General features: G+C 45.5%; 1 protein-coding gene across 1 annotated transcript in view; it reads left to right on the top strand.

Moving 5' to 3' along the window:
• The window catches only part of LOC124784399, a 513,236-nt gene that overhangs the window by 58,841 nt on the left and 434,406 nt on the right, over positions 1-19,989 (top strand). Inside the window, exon 2 of the mRNA XM_047254096.1 lies at positions 11,620-12,011. Coding sequence (XP_047110052.1) covers positions 11,620-12,011 — 392 coding nt within the window. The remainder of the gene's footprint in view (positions 1-11,619; positions 12,012-19,989) is intronic.

Raw genomic sequence — 19,989 nt, 5'->3', positions numbered from 1 at the left:
CTTCAACAATTCAGTGATACATAATTTCTCCTGTCTTTGACACTAATCCGACCTAATATCCCGTTTCGAATAATCTTGACGTTAACAGGACGTTAAATACAAATCTATGTCCTGTTTTTCATACACAGTGAGGTGGCGCAGTGGTGAGGATACTAAACGCGAATTAAGCAGCAACACTCACTCAGGTTTCCTTCCGTTAGGAACGTGGGTGCACTCGGCGTCTGTGATATGACTTTCAAATGATAGAGCACAGCAATCAGTCGTCCTTTTCTCAGAGGTTCTATTCGGCAAATCTAGATTTCGGCTAGTGCCTAGCCGTTATCAGTTCACCATTTTACAGTCAGTGCATGTTCTACTACGTCAGTCCTCTGTTGTTCCATCTGCAGCTCGTGGTCGTGCGGTAGCGTTCTCGCTTCCCGCGCCCGGGTTCCCGGGTTCGATTCCCGGTGGGGTCAGGGATTTTCCCTGCCTCGTGATGACTGGGTGTTGTGTGCTGTCCTTAGGTTAGTTAGGTTTAAGTAGTTCTAAGTTCTAGGGGACTGATGACCATAGATGTTAAGTCCCATAGTGCTCAGAGCCATTTGAACCTCTGTTGTTCGGGCTTCTGTCACATTTCACGGTGCTTCGGAGAAACATCATCCACACATTTCCGAAGATTGCGTGTGCCGACAAGTCCGATAATTATCACAGAATCAGATTGAGAAGACATGCATCCATGTTGCTGACGAGAACAATATACAGAAGAATGGAAAATAAAATTCAGGATCTGTTAGATGACGATCATTTTGGCTTTAGGAAAGGTAAAGGCATCAGAGAGGCAATTTTAAAATTGCGCTTAATAATGGAAGCAAGATTACAGAATGATCGCGAGACAAAAAAATGGTTCAAATGGCTCTAAGCACTATGGGAGTTAACATTTGAGGTCATCAGTTCCCTAGACTTAGAACTACTTAAACCTAACTAACCTAAGGACATCACACACATCCATGCCCGAGGCAGGATTCGAACCTGCGACCGCAGCAGCCGCGTGGTTCCAGACTGAAGGGTCTTGAACCGCTCGGCCGCCGCGGCCGGCTGATCAAAACATATTCGCAGGATTTGTCGACCTGGCAAGAACGTTCACAGTGTGAAATGGTACAAGATGTTCGAAATTTTGAGAAATGAAGGGGTAAGCTGTGGGGAAAGACAGGTAATATAGAATGTGTACAAGAACCAAGGGGGAACAATTAAGGAGGAAGACCAAGAACGAAGTGTTCGGATTAAAAAGGGCGTAAGACAGGGAAGTAGTCTTCAGCCCCTATTGTTCTATCTATGTATCGAAGAAGCAATGACGCAAATAAAAGAAAGGTTCAAGAGTGAGTGGAATTAAAATTTAAGGTGAAAGGATATCACTGATAATATTCGCTGATGACGTAGCTTTTCTCGAAGAAGAATTGCAGAATCTGCTGAATGGAATGAACAGTCTAATGAGCACAGAATATGAAGTGATAGTAAAACGAAGGATGACGAAAATAATGAGTAGCAGCAGAAATGAGTCCCATGAGAAACTAAAGGTCAGGGTGGGTGATCACGAAGTCGAAGTAGTTAACGAATTCTGATGCCTAGGCAGCAAAATAATCCACGACGGACGGAACGAGAAAAATAGAAAAAGCAGACTAGCCCTGGCAAAAGGGCATTCCTGGCCGGGAGAAGTCTACTAGTATCAAACAAAGGCCTTAATCTCAGGAAGAAATTTCTGAGAATGTATGTTTGGAGCACAGCATTGTACAGTAGTAAAATACGGACTGTGGGAAAACCGGAACCGGAGACAATGTTTGTTGCAGAAGAATTAGGTGGACTTCCAAGGTAGGGAACGAGGAGGTTCTTCGCGGAATGAGAGAGGAAAGGAATATGTGGAAATGCACCATATGGTGGTGCATTGGTGCCATACTCTTCCACCAACTGAGCACGTATCGTTGCAGTGTTGTTCCCCTTCCAGTGGAGAAAACAAAATACTGCTCGATAATCCACTTTATTAATGAGCTATGGCGTTCTGTATTAGCTCATGTAGGGCCATCTGCAGTACTGTCGAATGGGGATTTCATTTTGTCCCAAGAGCTGCACACATTTACTTTAAAACAAGAAAAAAAATTTTTTTCGATGTTATTATTAAAACTTTATGACTACGGCTCGTACGTACGCGTTTCATCGGGTACAAAATTCCCCCTCTACCAATCGAATGAATCCCCGTCCGCTCAAAGTAGCCGTAATTCACAGTCGCAGTACCGCTCTGTTCAGATGTCGCATGAGCTCTCTCTTCCTGTATGGAATTCTGCTTTATGCACATTCATTTTTGAGATTCTACAATTGCTTTTGGAAGTATGTGCGGCAGAATGGGTCCTCGTTGTGTCCGCAGGGATCGCACGCCGTAGAGGAGGAACAGCAGATTGTGGAAGGTGCCTGCAGAGAGACAACAGCTGGTAGCGAAGTGTGTTCGTATCTCGTTAGCGATCATTTGCAGCATTGGGGGCTCTGCTCGCTCCCAAATGGAGCAAGACGAAACCAGTGGCTCTGTGAACTGCGCACATGTCTCCACGTTGCTTCAAATACGAGGGTGCAAAAGAAATGCACACTATTTTTGTAAAACTACAGTTTTCACTCTGCATGTGTGAAAGTTTCACAGTGTGTAGATACACCCTTCCCGCTTGTTTTCAAACTTAGTCCAACCTGTTCACGTGAGTGGCGCCGTCACAGCATGTCTTCAAGATGGCTGCTACAAAAAAATGGTTCAAATGGCTCTGAGCACTATGGGACTCAACTGCTGAGGTCATTAGTCCCCTAGAACTTAGAACTAGTTAAACCTAACTAACCTAAGGACATCACACACATCCATGCCCGAGGCAGGATTCGCGGTTCCAGACTGCAGCGCCTAGAACCGCACGGCCACTTCGGCCGGCATGGCTGCTACACTTGACGTTCGTCAGAAGCAACGTGCTGTCATAGAATTCCTGTGCTGTGAAAACGAGACAGTGGGAAACACCCACAAGAGGTTGAAAAAGGTGTATGGAGATGCTGCTGTCGATCGCAATACAGTTAGTCGGTGGGCATGCAGGTTACGCGATGAAAGCGGGCACGGCAATATTGAGGACTGTCCTCGCAATGGCAGGCCTCGTACTGCTCACACTCAGAGAATGTGCAGAGAGTTAACGAACTGGTGACTGCTGACAGACGCATCTCAGTGAACGAGTTGTCACGCTACGCTGGGATAGGGGAAGGAAGTGTTTGCAGAATTCTGAAAGTGTTGGCGTTGAAAAAGGTTTGTTCCAGATTGGTTCCCAGGATGTTGACAGCGGCTCACAAAGAAACCAGAAAAACGGTATGCAGCGAACTTTTGGAACAGTAAGAGAATGGTGGAGATGAATTTCTTGGAAGAATTGTGACAGGTGATGAAACATGGCTCCATCATTTTTCACCAGAGACGAAGAGGCACTCAATGGAATGGCATCATTCAAATTCACTCAAGAAAAAAAAAATTAAAAACCACACCTTCTGCTGGAAAAGTTATGGCTACGGTGTTTTTCGATTCCGAAGGACTCTTGCTTGTGGACATCATGCCAAGTGAAACTACCATAAACTCTGATGCATATGTGACGACACTGAAGAAACTTCAAGCTCGACTGAGTCGTGTTCGACCACATCGGCAAAAGCAGGATGTTTTGCTGTTGCACGACGATGCACGGTCACATGTCAGTCTAAAAACCATGGAAGCGATCACAAAATTCGGATGGACAACACTGAAACACCCGCCTTACAGTCCTGACCTGGCTCCATGTGACTATCATCTCTTTGGGAAACTGAAAGACTCTCTTCGTGGAACAATGTTTGAATATGATTGATTCCCTTGTGCACGCTGCCATACAGTGGCTCCAACAGGTTGGTCCAGAATTTTGCCGTACGGGTATACAGGCGCTGATTCCAAGATGGCGTAAGGCAGTTGAGAGGGATGGAAATTATGTGGAGAAATGAAAATATTGTTCCTAAAGGATGTATCTACACACTGTAAAACTTTCGTACATGTAGAATAAAAGATGGATTAAAAAAAAAACAGTGTGCATTTCTTTTGGAGTGAACCTCTTAATTTGCAGCGTCTGCATGCACTTTTGAACACTTTTTGGAACTAACAATACCTAGTTCTTATCCGCACTGAACCAATGGCTTGCCTGACTGCCACGCGAATGAGTTCGATCCGAAATACCGCTGAGGATGAATTTCTCCTTGGTTATGGGGGACAGCAGTGGAGTCTACTCAGCTTCGCGGTGACTTTGGATTATCTGAAGCAGATAGCATGACCCGATACTAACGCCAGAGAGAAGGCGATGTGCTGCCCAAATACCGCTGCTTTGCCGTGGTAACTTGATGACTTGATACAGCACTTGGATGGTGAGCCAAAAATATTCCGTAATGGAATTCGGTGTTGATTAAAACCTGCAACTTGTTACTCAAGTTTCTCAGCACCAGACTAAAATGGAGTAGTGTTTCAAGCCAAAGCTTTTTCATTTCAACTATTAGTTTCTGTGTCATCGGAAAGAAGGAGCGTCTTAGGTTTAAAGTGGAACCAAATTCCTAAGCATTCTTCGATCATTTCACAGGCAGCGAATTGACATTCATTAAAAACTGACAGGCAGATTTCAGTTCACGCACACAAGAAGCGGAAGAGGTTTTAATGATGGGTACCTTTGAACAATCGTTAATCGTCTCAGTTAATTGGACCGTACATATACGTGCTCCAGAAATCACATTACGAAAGGTTCAGACGCAGGAGAATGCTCGCCTCTTCATCTATGGAGAAAAGGTTTAGAGCCGACTTCTCGAGTTAAGCTACTAAATAACAGTTTCGAAATGCCAGATGAATCCTACTAAACGTATGTTAATACAATCTCGAACGTTGAACCGTTTTCCCCCTCGTTTGGCGTATTAGTATCTTCTGACAAACTTTTCTGGCTGGAAATAACGTGTGTAAACGTATCTCCCCTAACACAGACACTACCTTGTTCGATGGCAGGAGTAAGTCTGTATAGTATCGGACAGTGCGTTGTTTCGGACAAGAGCTATTTCTAAACCCTAGCGGAGCGTATTTAGCGGCACCGCTAAATGATTTGAGGAAGATGGCCACTCACAAGATTCTGTGAGAAAACAACTGTGCCTTTCAGAGTGGCAACAAGTCTTCTGTTTCTAGTTAGTTGTTTGGTACACGAACTTAGCTCTGAGGTAATGTGTTGTCTTTATAAGCATAAGCTATATAATGGTTCAAATGGCTCTGAGCACTATGGGACTCAACTTCTGAGGTCATTAGTCCCCTAGAACTTAGAACTAATTAAACCTAACTAACCTAAGGACATCACAAACATCCATGCCCGAAGCAGGATTCGAACCCGCGACCGTAGCGGTCTTGCGGTTCCAGACTGCAGCGCCTTTAACCGCACGGCCACTTCGGCCGGCGCTATATAATGAAACTGCCATAATAATCTTGAATGGTCGTATAGTGTACAGGTTAAAATACACTCCTGGAAATGGAAAAAAGAACACATTGACACCGGTGTGTCAGACCCACCATACTTGCTCCGGACACTGCGAGAGGGCTGTACAAGCAATGATCACACGCACGGCACAGCGGACACACCAGGAACCGCGGTGTTGGCCGTCGAATGGCGCTAGCTGCGCAGAATTTGTGCACCGCCGCCGTCAGTGTCAGCCAGTTTGCCGTGGCATACGGAGCTCCATCGCAGTCTTTAACACTGGTAGCATGCCGCGACAGCGTGGACGTGAACCGTATGTGCAGTTGACGGACTTTGAGCGAGGGCGTATAGTGGGCATGCGGGAGGCCGGGTGGACGTACCGCCGAATTGCTCAACACGTGGGGCGTGAGGTCTCCACAGTACATCGATGTTGTCGCCAGTGGTCGGCGGAAGGTGCACGTGCCCGTCGACCTGGGACCGGACCGCAGCGATGCACGGATGCACGCCAAGACCGTAGGATCCTACGCAGTGCCGTAGGGGACCGCACCGCCACTTCCCAGCAAATTAGGGACACTGTTGCTCCTGGGGTATCGGCGAGGACCATTCGCAACCGTCTCCATGAAGCTGGGCTACGGTCCCGCACACCGTTAGGCCGTCTTCCGCTCACGCCCCAACATCGTGCAGCCCGCCTCCAGTGGTGTCGCGAGAGGCGTGAATGGAGGGACGAATGGAGACGTGTCGTCTTCAGCGATGAGAGTCGCTTCTGCCTTGGTGCCAATGATGGTCGTATGCGTGTTTGGCGCCGTGCAGGTGAGCGCCACAATCAGGACTGCATACGACCGAGGCACACAGGGCCATCACCCGGCATCATGGTGTGGGGAGCGATCTCCTACACTGGCCGTACACCACTGGTGATCGTCGAGGGGACACTGAATAGTGCACGGTACATCCAAACCGTCATCGAACCCATCGTTCTACCATTCCTAGACCGGCAAGGGAACTTGCTGTTCCAACAGGACAATGCACGTCCGCATGTATCCCGTGCCACCCAACGTGCTCTAGAAGGTGTAAGTCAACTACCCTGGCCAGCAAGATCTCCGGATCTGTCCCCCATTGAGCATGTTTGGGACTGGATGAAGCGTCGTCTCACGCGGTCTGCACGTCCAGCACGAACGCTGGTCCAACTGAGGCGCCAGGTGGAAATGGCATGGCAAGCCGTTCCACAGGACTACATCCAGCATCTCTACGATCGTCTCCATGGGAGAATAGCAGCCTGCATTGCTGCGAAAGGTGGATATACACTGTGCTAGTGCCGACATTGTGCATGCTCTGTTGCCTGTGTCTATGTGCCTGTGGTTCTGTCAGTGTGATCATGTGATGTATCTGACCCCAGGAATGTGTCAATAAAGTTTCCCCTTCCTGGGACAATGAATTCACGGTGTTCTTATTTCAATTTCCAGGAGTGTATATTGTTGGTAAACTGAAGGCTGAGAGTCAGAATCCTTTCAGCTTCTTTATAATATTTATTTTTAAATCTTTGTCGAAATGACTTTGATCGTTATTTTTATTCATTTAATTGGCCTAAATGTAATTTCTTACGTCCAAGCCTTTGCCGAGTCATTGTAATGACCATATTAACTTAATTTGCTTTCGTTTTTTCTACATATGACTCTTTTTCTCATTTGGTACATTTGCCAATGTTGTTTTAAATATTTCTCTGCGTTAACATCGATACAATTTCTTCTGTTTTACCATTCGAAGTTTTCGTCTATGTTATTGTATTCATTGTTTCTGTTCCTCATTTTGCTTGAATTTAGTTTAGTTTATTATCCATTCTTTCGTTTAAATCTTCATCTGCATTATTGCAACAATAATTTACATGTTAAATATTTGTATGACGGTTACCATCCAAAAGTTCTCTGTTTTTGCTTCTCACTTTTCTCCGTTTTCGGCGCTCATTTGTCAGTTTTCGCTTCTTAGTTCTAGTTTCTGTTCGTCTCTTCTTGATTCGATTTCTTCATTTGTTAAACGAATTTAAATGTTGAATTAAAATGTGTATTAAAACATACAACATATTTGCAACATCAGATACAGAGAGTTACGAAACAAATGTTCCGTTAACTTTAAAAATGATTGTGAAACTGCAAGTGGATAAAATATTTCGCAAATAAATTGTGATGAAAATAATTAAGTTGTTTAAGGAATAATGTTGTGGGGAAACAGCATCATTCTTTGTGGGAACCCACTCCGCCCCCAAAAATACGGTTAAAAAGCAGCCGGGAAACGTCAGGGCGGTGGGCTGGTGTAGGGCAGGCATCGAAAGCCGCCCCTTCCGCTGGCGTTTATAGTGTCAGGGTAGCGTCAGCGACTCATTTAGTGGAGGCCATGGTTGTTGTGAATTTTAATGTGTCATATTGCTGGTATTTCCTTTGTTTTAATGTGTCATATTGCTGGTACTTGCTTTGTATACGAATGATTGTATCAACCGTCAGATTTCTAGCAGATGTAGTGTTTGTAAGTGAAAACTAGTTCTAACAGAAATAATGCGGAACAAGTGTTACGTAATTCTGCAGTAATGAGCAAATTCTAATGACGCTGTGGGAGTATGTTACTGCAAATCTTTGTAAGACGCGGAACAGTTTTAGCCAGACTGCATACCCTCTGAACGAAAGCAGTATAAGATAGTCCTCGATCACTCGTTTAGGATGAGAGGCGAGGGTGCCAGTCTGAAAAGTCTGATGTGTGTCAAAAAGATATTAGTGTGAAATGCACAGTTTTTGGAAGCAGGGGAGCGGGGACTGATAAAATACCCGATTGCCAGTTTAGTCGATTATAAGAATAAAACATTCTGACAATATTTAGAAACGAGTAGAATTCCTTAGAATATTCTGTACGGGGTGATCAGAACCATCTTCAAAGGTTGTAAGGGTGTTGCAGGGCATATTGTGGTTCAAATGGTTCAAATGGCTCTGAGCACTATGGGACTCAACATCTTAGGTCATAAGTCCCCTAGAACTTAGAACTACTTAAACCTAACTAACCTAAGGACATCACACACACCCATGCCCGAGGCAGGATTCGAACCTGCGACCGTAGCAGTCCCGCGGTTCCCGACTGCAGCGCCAGAACCGCTAGACCACCGCGGCCGGCAGGGCATATTGTGCTGAGGAATAATTGCAAAGAAAAAAATCCGACTCTTTGCTCAGATTCCGAGTTAATTAATGTTGAAGTTAGCTAATCAGGCCTTTGCGCGAGGTAATTCAAGCTGCCCACCGGAGGCGGTGTTGCCAAACCTGTTCTTTTTTTCGTTTCCTAAAGCCGAACAAGAGAGTGCTTTACAAAAACTGGACATAGGATGGTAGTAAAGATAGAAGCCGAGCAGTCTCGTTCGCTGTCATCTACGCTGTGATAACAACTGGCACTAATCGTATCTGGCGGCCCACTAGAATTTGCTCTTAAACGACCTGGTGCTAATTAACTCGGAAACGGCGCAACATGTCGAATTTTTCGTGAACAATTATTTCTCTACACAACCTACCCTGCAACACCCTTACAAGCTTTTCAGACTATCTCTGGCCACGCTGTTCAAGGAACTGAAATGGGAAAGATTTTTAACTCCATTATCTTCTGGTGCACTTCACAATATTAATGGTGAAATTGTAGTGGAAGCGCATCACTTTGAACACTAAATAAGCGCCCCCAGGAATTTGCATATCTCTATTATATGTGGGCACAAGTGAGAAAGTGTTTTACTTAAAAAAACTGTGTTTTTTTTCTATCTCGAGAACAGGGTCCTCGACTCCTTGAAGTGCTCGTTTCTGCCCAAATGGTGGAAGGTTAATTTTTGACAAGGTGTGTCAGTGTTACTTGCAGGCAGGTTACAGGAAATGCTAGAGTGCATCTGAAAATTAGTATATGGGCATAGTACATTGAAGCGCCAAAGAAACTGGAATAGGCATGCGTATTCAAATAAAGAGAAACGTAGACATGCAGAATACCGCACTGCGGTCGGCAACGCCTATATCAGACAAATGTCTGGCCCAGTTGTTGGATACGTTGTATATTGTTTATTAAACCAGGGACCCAGAAACGACGGAGAGGCTTCGTCCCATCGTAGCCCTCAGTGGTTCACAGCCCCACAACGGGCCACAGCAGTCCGTCCACCACACCTCTGACCCACACCGAACCAAGGGTTATTGTGTGGTTCGGCCCCCAGTGGACCCCCCCCCCCCTTCCCCCCACGCGTACGTCAAGACAGTGTTTGCGCAGCAATCAAATGGTTCAAATGGCTCTGAGCACTATGGGACTCAACTGCTGAGGTCATTAGTCCCCTAGAACTTAGAACTAGTTAAACCTAACTAACCTAAGGACATCACAAACATCCATGCCGGAGGTAGGATTCGAACCTGCGACCGTAGCGGTCTTGCGGTTCCAGACTGCAGCGCCTTTAACCGCACGGCCGCTTCGGCCGGCGCGCTGAAATCGCCGACATAGTGTAACTGCTGCAATCGCCGACATAGTGTAACTGAGGCGGAATCAGGGGAACCAGCCCGCATTCGCCTAGGTAGGTGGTTGGATCGGTTACTGCTGCTGCAATGGCAGGTTATCAAGATTTAAGTGAATTTGAACGTGGCGTTACAGTCGGCGCACGAGAGATAGAACACAGCATCTCCGAGATAGCAATGAAGTGGGGATTTTCCCGTACAACCATTTCGCGAGTGTGCCGTGAATATCAGGAATCCGGTAAAATATCAAATCTCCGACATCGCCGCGGCCGGAAAAAGATCCTGCAAGAACGGTACCAACGGCGACTGAAGATCAACATGACAGAAGTGCAACCCTTCGGCAGATTGCTGCAGTTTTTGATGCTGCTCCATTAACAAGTGTCAGCTTACGAACCATTCAACGTTGCGTTTTTCGTTGCGACGGAATCTTCTCACGAAATTCCATTCACCAAATTTCTCCTCCGAATGCGAAAATATTTTGTTGACACCGACTTATATAGGGAGGAACGATCACTACGACAAAATAAGGGAAATCAGAGCTCGTACAGAAAGATATAGGTGTTCATTCTCTCCGCGCGCCATATGAGATTGGAATAATAGAGAATTGTGAAGGTGGTTCAATGAACCCTCTGCCAGGCACTTAAATGTGATTTACATGTAGATGTAGATGTCGAAGAAACGTCATCGACATCGGCTATCGGAGGCGAGGGCCCACTCGTATACCTTTGGTGACTGCACGACACAAAGCTTTACGCCTCGCCTGAGCTCGTCAGCACTTACGTTGAACTGTTGATGATTGGAAACATGTTGCCTGGTAGGACGAGTCTCGTTTCGAATTCTATGTAGCAGATGGACCTGTACGGGTATGAAGAGAACCTCATGAATTCGTGGACCCTACTTGTCAGAGGGGACTGTTCAAGCTGGTGGAGTGGAGGCTCTGTAATGGTATGGAGCGTGTGCAGCTGGAGTGATATGGCACCCCTGATACGTCTAGATTCGACTCCGGCAAGTGACACGTACGTAAGCATCCTGTTTGATCACCAGCATCCACTCATGTCCATTGTGCATTCCGACGAAGTTGGGCCATTCCAGCAGGACAATGCGACATCCCATACGTCCATACTGCTACAGAGGGTCTCCGGGAACACAAATTTAGACATTTTCGCTGACCATCAAACACCCCAGACATGAACATTATTGAGCAAATCTGAGATGCCTTGCAATGTGCTGTTCAGAAGAGAGCTCCTCCCCCCGTATTCTTACGAATTTATGGACAGCCCTGCAGGATTCGTGGTGTAAATTCCCTCTAGCACTACTGCAGACATTAACAGAGTCCACGGCATGTCGTGTTGTGGCATTCCTGCATCCTCGCGGGGGCCCTACACGATATTAGGCAGGAGTACCAGTTTCTTTGGCTCTTCAATGTAATATAGAGATGTCTCTTTAACGCCTCACATCTGATACTACCCAACGTTCTTCTATGCCTTTCACGAATGTATAATGGGTGACAGTTGGTTCTCCCTTGTGTTGCCCTTCCTCGCCAAATTTATGTGCTTAGGTAAATTGTCCATCCGGTGTCGCGGCTGTCCCCGTATAACTGGTCGTTATGCCGGTTGCAGGTGATGCAGCACATCGGCACTAGGTTGGTGGCGCTGATGCACGAGGTGTCCGGCGGCGAGGGCGTGGCTACGTCGAGCCCGAAGCCGCGGCTGCACCACCACGGGCACCACCACGGCCACCACCACCACCATCACCACCACCACCATCACCACCGGCGGCTGCAGCAGAAGCCGTCGAGCGCGTCGACGACGACGGAGGAAGAGGAGGAGGACAGCAGCCACACGGACACGGAGCAGGGCGTGTCCGCGCCGCTGCTGCAGCTGCCGCGCTCCAAGTCGCACGACCTGCTGCTCGAGCAGCAGCAGCACGAGGCGCGCCTGCGCTCCGCCAGCAGCGGCGGCCACGTCTCCGACGTCGAGCGCAGCGAGCACTCCGACTACGAGCGCTTCAGGTACGTCTCCGCTCCCGTCTCGGCTTCCTAGCTGTAGGCAACAGCAACCGCAGTCGCTTCCGTATCCACCACGAAGGCGCTTCATATCGTCACTTTGAACCACATGTCACTGTCAGGTTAAAACTTCTCTCAGTCCGCCAAGCATCAAAAATGTTCAGATGTGTGTGAAATCTTATGGGACTTAGGTCATCATTCCCTAAGCTTACACACTACTTAACCTAAATCATCCTAAGGACAAACACACACACACACCCATGCCCAAGGGAGGACTCGAACCTCCGCCGAGACCAGCCCCACAGTCCATGACTGCAGCGCCTTAGACCGCTCGCGCCAAGCATCGTAGCTTCCGGTAGCTGATTGGATACTTTGTTTATTACTCTCTTACTCGCCGTCGATGACTTTATCGTGTATGTTACGACCCAACACTGGCCTCCAATGAACCACCAGCGCACTAGCTACAAGTCCTCTTTCTACAAATACTTCAGTGTAACACACTCATTCTCATAAATTAAGGATAATGCTGATACATGGTGAAACAACGCTCTGGTGGGCGGTTTGCGGGTTTAAATCATCTCGGGGTATGCATTTCACCTGCGGTCGTCGCACGGTGGCGCTGGCAGCAGTCCACATACGCAGAGGTGTGTTGGTGCTTGTCAGAGCAAGGTGCAGTGAGTAAGTGTGCAGAGTTTTTCAGATGTGCTAAAGGTGACTGTGTGTTGAAAATGGCTCAAAGAGCACATATTGATGACGTTATGATGTGTGGAATACTAGGGCGACTGGAGGCTGGTCAAACACAGCAGGTCGTAGCGCGGGCCCTCCGTATGCCACAAAGTGTGATCTCAAGATTATGGCCATTCCAGCAGAGAGGAAACGTGTCCAGGCGCTACAGTACGGAACATCCACAGTGTACAACACCACAAGAAGACCGATATCTCACCATCAGTGCCCGCAGGCGGCCACGGAGTATTGCAGGTAGCCTTGATCGGGACTTTACCGCAGCCACTGGAACAGTTGTCTCCAGACACACAGTCTACAGATGACTGAACAGACATGATTTATTTGCCCGGAGATCTGCAAGGTGCATTCCACTGACTCCTGGTGATAGGAGAGCCCGTAAAGCCTGGCGTCAAGAACACAGTAATGGTCATTGGAACAGTGGTCCCAGGTTATGTTCACGGACAGTCCAGGTATAGTCTGAACAGTGATTCTCGCCGGGTTTTCATCTGGCGTGAACCAGGAACCAGATACCAACCTATTAATGACCTTGAAAGGGACCTGTATGGAGATCGTGGTTTGATGGTATGGGATGGGACTACTATCATTGGTGCATGTACACCCCTGCATGTCTTTGACAGAGGAACTGTAACATATCAGGTGTATCGGGACGTCAATTTGCACCAGTAAGTCCGCCTTTTCAGGGGTGCAGTGGGTCCCATTTTCCTCCTGATGGAAGATAACGCACGGCCCCACCGAGCTGCCATCGTGGAGGATTACCGTGAAACAGAAGATATCAGGCGAATGGAGTGGCCTGCCTGTTCTCCAGACCTAAACCCCATCGAGCACGTCTGGGATGCTCTCCGTTACGTATCGCTGCACGTCTTCAAACCCCTACGACACTTCAGGAGCTCGGATAGGCACTGGTGCAAGAATGGGTGGCTATACCCCAGCAGCTGCTCGACCACCTGGTCCAGAGTGTGCCAACCCGTTGTGCGGCCTGTGTACGTGTGCATGGTGATCGTATCCCATACTGATGTCGGGGTTCATGTGCAGGAAACAGTGGCGTTTTGTAGTGCATGTGTTTCGGGACGGTTTTCTCAACTTCTCATCAATACCGTGGACTTACAAATTTGTGTCGTACGTGTTCCCTATGTGCCTATGCTATTAGCGTCATTTCTGTGTCGTGTCACATTGTGTGGCATCACAGTCTGCAATTATCCTTAATTTGTGAGCAAGAGTGTAATATGGACAAGGGAATGACTGGTAAATCTCCTCCCCTCCCGATATCTTATCCTTTTCCCAATCATCTCCCTTCCCTTCCTTTCCCTTTCTGATCTGGGAATGGGTCTAAAGGGTTGAGGACGCGATGAATGAAGAGAGCGGAAGCTGCAGTGACGGACTGTGTCTGCTGGATTCTGTGAAGACACAGCAGCGTAGAGTTCGCCTTATAAGGGAAAGTCCCCATCGTGCTCCCCTCAGATTTGGTGGTGAAATGGCCTAGTTTGTACACGGACCTCCCACTCTGTCTTCCAACACAGTGACCATACAACTACGACTCCATGGTACTTGCAATTTGCTCGATGTTATATCTTCTGCTTTGACCGTTCAATATTTCTAGTTTTCTTCTTTTTTCACCGTTCAGTTTTCCGTCTTCCTGTTTTCGCGCTTGATCCGTGTTCAGGTTTTACGGACTATCCACTGGGCCATCTTACCACGAAATCTGACGGGGCTGCTATGGCGAGTTTCCTTTGTCAGTCATTTCTGTAGGAACTGATTATTTTTCGTAATTCACTGTTACCACCAGTAAATAATATTGGGCAGAATATCGTATCACAGAAATTTGAGGCAGTTATATCCATTACACGAACAAAAAATGTAATGAGTTCCACAATGAAATTTTTTTTACGCTTTGCACCATATGAAACCGCTCGATAATCAGGCGTTATTTGCGTTATCTACCGTTCCCGCCTTATGCAACACAGAAACTAAACCGAAAATATCCCAAGAAACAATAGAAATACTACAGTAATGTAGGAGGAGAGATAATGTACCTTTTTATCGTAGTCAGCATTTTGACAGTTCTAATGCTGTCCGCTACCTCCTACTACTCTTGTCCTAGCCGGTTCTAGGCGCTTCAGTCCGGAACCGCGCGACTGCTACGGTCGCAGGTTCGAATCTTGCCTCGGGCGTGGATGTGCGTGATGTCCTTAGGTTAGTTAGGTTTAAGTAGTTCTAAGTTCTAGGGGGCTGATGACCACAGATGTTAAGTCCCATAGTGCTCAGAGCCATTTGAACCATTTTTTTCACACTTCCCTATGGTACTCCGGATATTACCTTTACATCTGTCGATTTAGTTCCGTTAAGAGCGACGTGTTGAGTTCTGTCTGCAAGACAGTCTTGAATCCAATCACAAGTCTACTCCGATACTCCGTAAGCTCGTACTTTTTTCATTAAACGGCAATGCGGAACGGCGTTAAATTCCTTAATGAAATCAAAGAGCACGGCATCAACCTGAGCGCCGTCGTCCGCTTAGCTGTGGATATCATGGAGGAACAGAGCGAGCTGAGTTTCGCAGGATCTCTGTTTGTGGAATCCATGTCGATTTTTATAGAGGAGCTGTTCATTTTCCAAGGACGTCATAATTCTTGAACATAAAATATGTTCCATAATTCTACAACAGACTGACCTCAACGATATAGGTCAATAATTGTGTAGATCTGTCTTATGGCCTTTCTTAAAAACGGGAATGACCTGCGCTTTTTTCCAGTCGTTAGATACCTTCCGTTGCTCAAGCTACTCGTATTTACGATAACTTACTGCTAGACGGGGAGCAAGTTCTTTCGCATGTTCTTTATAAAATCTTATAGGTATCTCATCTGGTCCTGAAGCCTTTCTGCTACTAAGCGATTGTAGCTGCTTTTCAGTTCCGCGAACAGTTGCCTCAATATCTGCCATTTCGACGTTTGCACGACGGTTGAAAGGAGGGACAGTGTTACGATCTTCCGCGGTGAAACAACTTCCGGAGACCGAATTCAGTGTTTCGGCCTTCTCTCTGTTATCTTCCGTTTAGGTGCCGGTGTGGTCGCTGAGAGAAAGAACAGATGATTTTGACTCACTGATTTTACATACGACCATAATCACTTAGGGTTTTTCTCAGGCCAGTTGACAATGTCTCACTTTCAAAATCATTGAACGCTTCTCTCGTTGCTCCCCTTACGCTCATATTCGCGTCGTTCAGCTTTTGTTTGTCAGCTAGGTTTTTACTTCTCTTGAATCTGAAATCACCAGTTATACCTCACTCTGTGTCTTTTGGCATTTCGTGAGAACGAAGACTTCTAATTACACTGATTGCACTATATGTTTGTTTACGGGTATGTTTATCCTATGAATTCACAGTGTATGTATATTTACAACCACACTTCGGAATTTTTTTTAGTGCACAGTCTCGCACGTGCGTTATTATTTTCGTACTCCCCCGCGTAGGGAAAAATGGCAACGTACTCTCACACTCCCTGATTTGACTCTTATTGACACTTTGAACGAGATAAGTTGAAAACACTAAAAATACTTTGAGCTGTCTCTAGGTCAGAGGCTCGTGTGTAATCAGTAGGATTTCTTGTCGCTCATGTCCACAATTTGCCTTCACCTCTCACGGAAATTCAATGACCATATTCAGGAAACGCTATTATTGGTTAAACTGATGGATCCGAGAAATGGTATCTAATCCTGTAATTAATTCCATCACCTGCATCAGACGGACTTCGGAGTGCGTCTGACGCCACCTCTTCAACAACCTGTTATCTTAATGGTTTGTTCGTGTACTACTTCGTTGGGTGAATCCAGCTCCGGTCGACCCTGAACGACCTGATGTTAAGGTAGCACGCCCAAGAACTTAAGAGAAGCGAACGTAGTTGTAAAGCTTTGTGCATTATCTTCGACACCAACCGCTGTTTCCTGTGGTTCTTTTAAGTATTTTTCACGCCAGGAATTGTAAAGGATTCCCGGCGGGGTCAGAGATTTTCTCTGCCTCGTGATGACTGGGTGTTGTGTGATGTCCTTAGGTTAGTTAGGTTTAAGTAGCTCTAAGTTCTAGGGGGCTGATGACCACAGCTGTTAAGTCCCATAGTGCTCAGAGCCATTTGAACCAATTGTAAAGGAATCGTGAACACTGTGACAACCGGACCAGCCCACACCGTTATCCGTATTACAAATGAATACTGCTCAAGTATCTGTCTGCAGGAAAAACGTCAATGGATATTTATCGATAGTGCAGATACTTTTTAGTTTCCGCCAGTTGTCACTCTAGGAAATAGTTAGACATGATACATAAACTATTTTAAAGAGCGGCCACTAGCGTCTTTGCGGAAACAGGCCTGAATGATTAACAGTCGGAAGTGTCTTTTTCCCACTTTGTGATGATAATCTAATCAGAGCATAGCTCAGTATTCAGAACTGGGAGCTTTTAACAGCGTCTTGTTTTATTGCAAGAGAAAGGATCCAAATTCCGTTATTTGCAAAACTAGCTACGATATCTGGAAGACAAGCAGACAACTCACAACGCAAGAAAATGTAAAACCCGAAGAACAATTGGTGACAGTGCTTTCAATCGAAGGTATTGGAAAACTACATTTTCTGTCTTACCATACTTCGTTTCAGGCGCCCAGGATAGAGTAGTAGTTTTCCATTTATCAACTAAAACGGAAATTTAGACGACAGAAGTTAAGATGCTAAACACAGGCAGTCCGTCAGTTGATAAGAACATTGTGAAATCGTTTGTTGTAACCACAAGAGCGAATGGAGTCGCGTTGGACTCTCACATAAACCATGCAGAGATTTTTAGAGTGTAGTATTCAACTAAATGAACGTTGAAAATGGGTTAGAAATAAATACAGATCGCTGGGTCGTTCGGGCTCCAGTTCTACTACCGCGGACTGAAGTCATATCACCTCATGGTCTCTGACATTCATATATTTATGTTCGTTGAAGTTTGGTATCAAATACGTCGTCCATATATCGCAGAAAGGTGTGAAATTCTGTTCGTCAACTGTCCCGTTGCGCGTACTGGGGTACTGATGCTTTTACTACGTCACTGAAATACGACCTTTTCGAACATTCAGTAGTAACGAAAAGTTTCCAGTGTTGACGATGCACACTGAGATCTGCTTACCTTGTTCTTTTCTTGTGCCTCTGATCTGCATCGACAGAGGGTCAGCATGATTGTTAACGGATTTGGGACGGTTAGTTTAATAGATGGACGGATGCCCTTCTTGTCGCTACCCCGTATCCCCGGGATGCAATGTGTGTACCCCGAACTAAATAAATAAATTGATTAATTAGAGTGACTGACATACCCATCCCTATTGTTAATCCACCGGGCGGATTCGATAGAGGGCCGGCGCAATTCCCTTCTCGGCTGTGGGGCTGTAACTCGCACGGCTATCCGGGCGTACAGAGATTTGCCTATGTTTGTCTGAAACTGTAGTAACTGAGGTCCTCATTAATTATCTAGACTTCGAATCCACATCTCATGAGCATTTATCTTGGGCTCTTTAGCTGTCCAACGTTGCAGGTCCACGGAATCATTATTTGTTTGAGGTTGCAAATAACAAACAAAAACTTTGCGGAATGCTTGTTCGTCTTTTGAGCGTAAACAACAGAATAAATTAGATGCATTGAAATGTCTAGCTGGATCAATGTTGCCACCTTCACTTAAGCAAAAACACCACAGTGCCTGCCTGCTACACCCGCTGATATCGTGCCAAGACACTACTCAAGACTGCCCACCTTCAGCTGAGGCTTCTGCTTTTATTATGAGGCTTTTGACGTCATTGCTATGGCGCCACATCATACCTAGGTCAAAATTATGACGTGTCTTACCAGTCAAAATAATTCTCAAATATACGAAGTGTATAAATGGCATTCGGACTCCTTGTCAAATTGCTGATCATGGGATGAAAGAGCTAAAAACTTACAAAACTATCACTAGAAAAATGCTAAAATAAAAATCAGACAGAAGGTTGTTGTGCTTTATGTCGAATAATTCTGTTTGATCAGAGGAGCACTAAACGATAATTGGATTTTCTCCAAGCAAAGTATTACGAGAGTTATCGATTTATTTGTTTCGATGTTTTGATTTATCCATATAATCTCATTGAACACAGTTTCCAAGATAAAATTTAGGGAAGAAATTTCGAAATCTTCCACATTAAAAACAGGTCATAGACAAGGAGATGACTGTGTCCACCGCTTTTTAATATCGCTGTCGATTACGTCATGAGGATTTGCCACCTGAAATTAAAGCTGTAGAACAACAACCTAACAGGGGTTTGCATGTGATATAGCCATCTTAGTTGTTGACATCGAATAAGTTCGTGTCCAGGTCACCAGTCTCCAGATAATCGCCTTAGAAATAGGATTAAAGTATCCTTCGAGAAAACTGTGATCATGCGCCTATGAAAGTAAACTATGCGTAAAAAATCAAAAAGCTGACATACTTCTGTAGTTTAAATATCTTGCAGTAATCACTAAGCACAACGTAGGTGAGGAAGAAATGTGGCCAGTAAAAGAAAAAAACCCAGTCTCTTACCTGGTCAACGTATAATAAGAAATGTTTGTCAGTAGACACTAAGATCCAACACTATCAAACAGTAACATCCTGGAAGTCGTTTGTGCTTGTGAAACCTTGTTACAAATTAAAAATGAGAGAAGAACTGCTCAGCTCCTCAAACCTGAAAGAAAAATCACCAGAACTTACTTAAAGAAAATATACCAGGTCGGACGAATCTGGAAAATCCTTCCCAATTAAACTGTCTCTAAAGAGAATGGCCCAAAACTAGCGCAGTAAAGAACAAAAGAATCTGTTACTTCTTTCACATCTTGTAAATCCAGGGAATAGGATTTTAACTTGCGACGAGAAATCTTAAAAAGAAGACAATAGATTCGAAAATTCAGCAAAATCTTAATAGAGTTGAACTCCAGATCACAGACGAAGAGAACAGAGGTAAAATTAATACTTTTATTAAGGAACACAAATGTTCAGCAGAAGTGACACGTAGAAAGGCTGGAGATTTCATACGAATTGAGAAAACTGCGATCGAGAAGAATGAAACTGTGCTGGGCAGATCGCAAGAACCGAACAGAACAACCTTCAAACAAAAACTGGACGTGGAATGACTCAAGTTGTCCAATGTTGTCAGTAGAATTAATAATAATAGTAAAAATAATAATAACAAACATAGTCTTTGAAATGAAACTAGTTATC

Source organism: Schistocerca piceifrons, chromosome 1, assembly GCF_021461385.2.
Source record: "Schistocerca piceifrons isolate TAMUIC-IGC-003096 chromosome 1, iqSchPice1.1, whole genome shotgun sequence".
Taxonomy (NCBI): Eukaryota; Metazoa; Arthropoda; class Insecta; order Orthoptera; family Acrididae; genus Schistocerca; species Schistocerca piceifrons.
The sequence above is the reverse complement of the archived record's forward strand: the minus strand, read 5'-3'. Positions and strand labels throughout refer to the sequence as shown.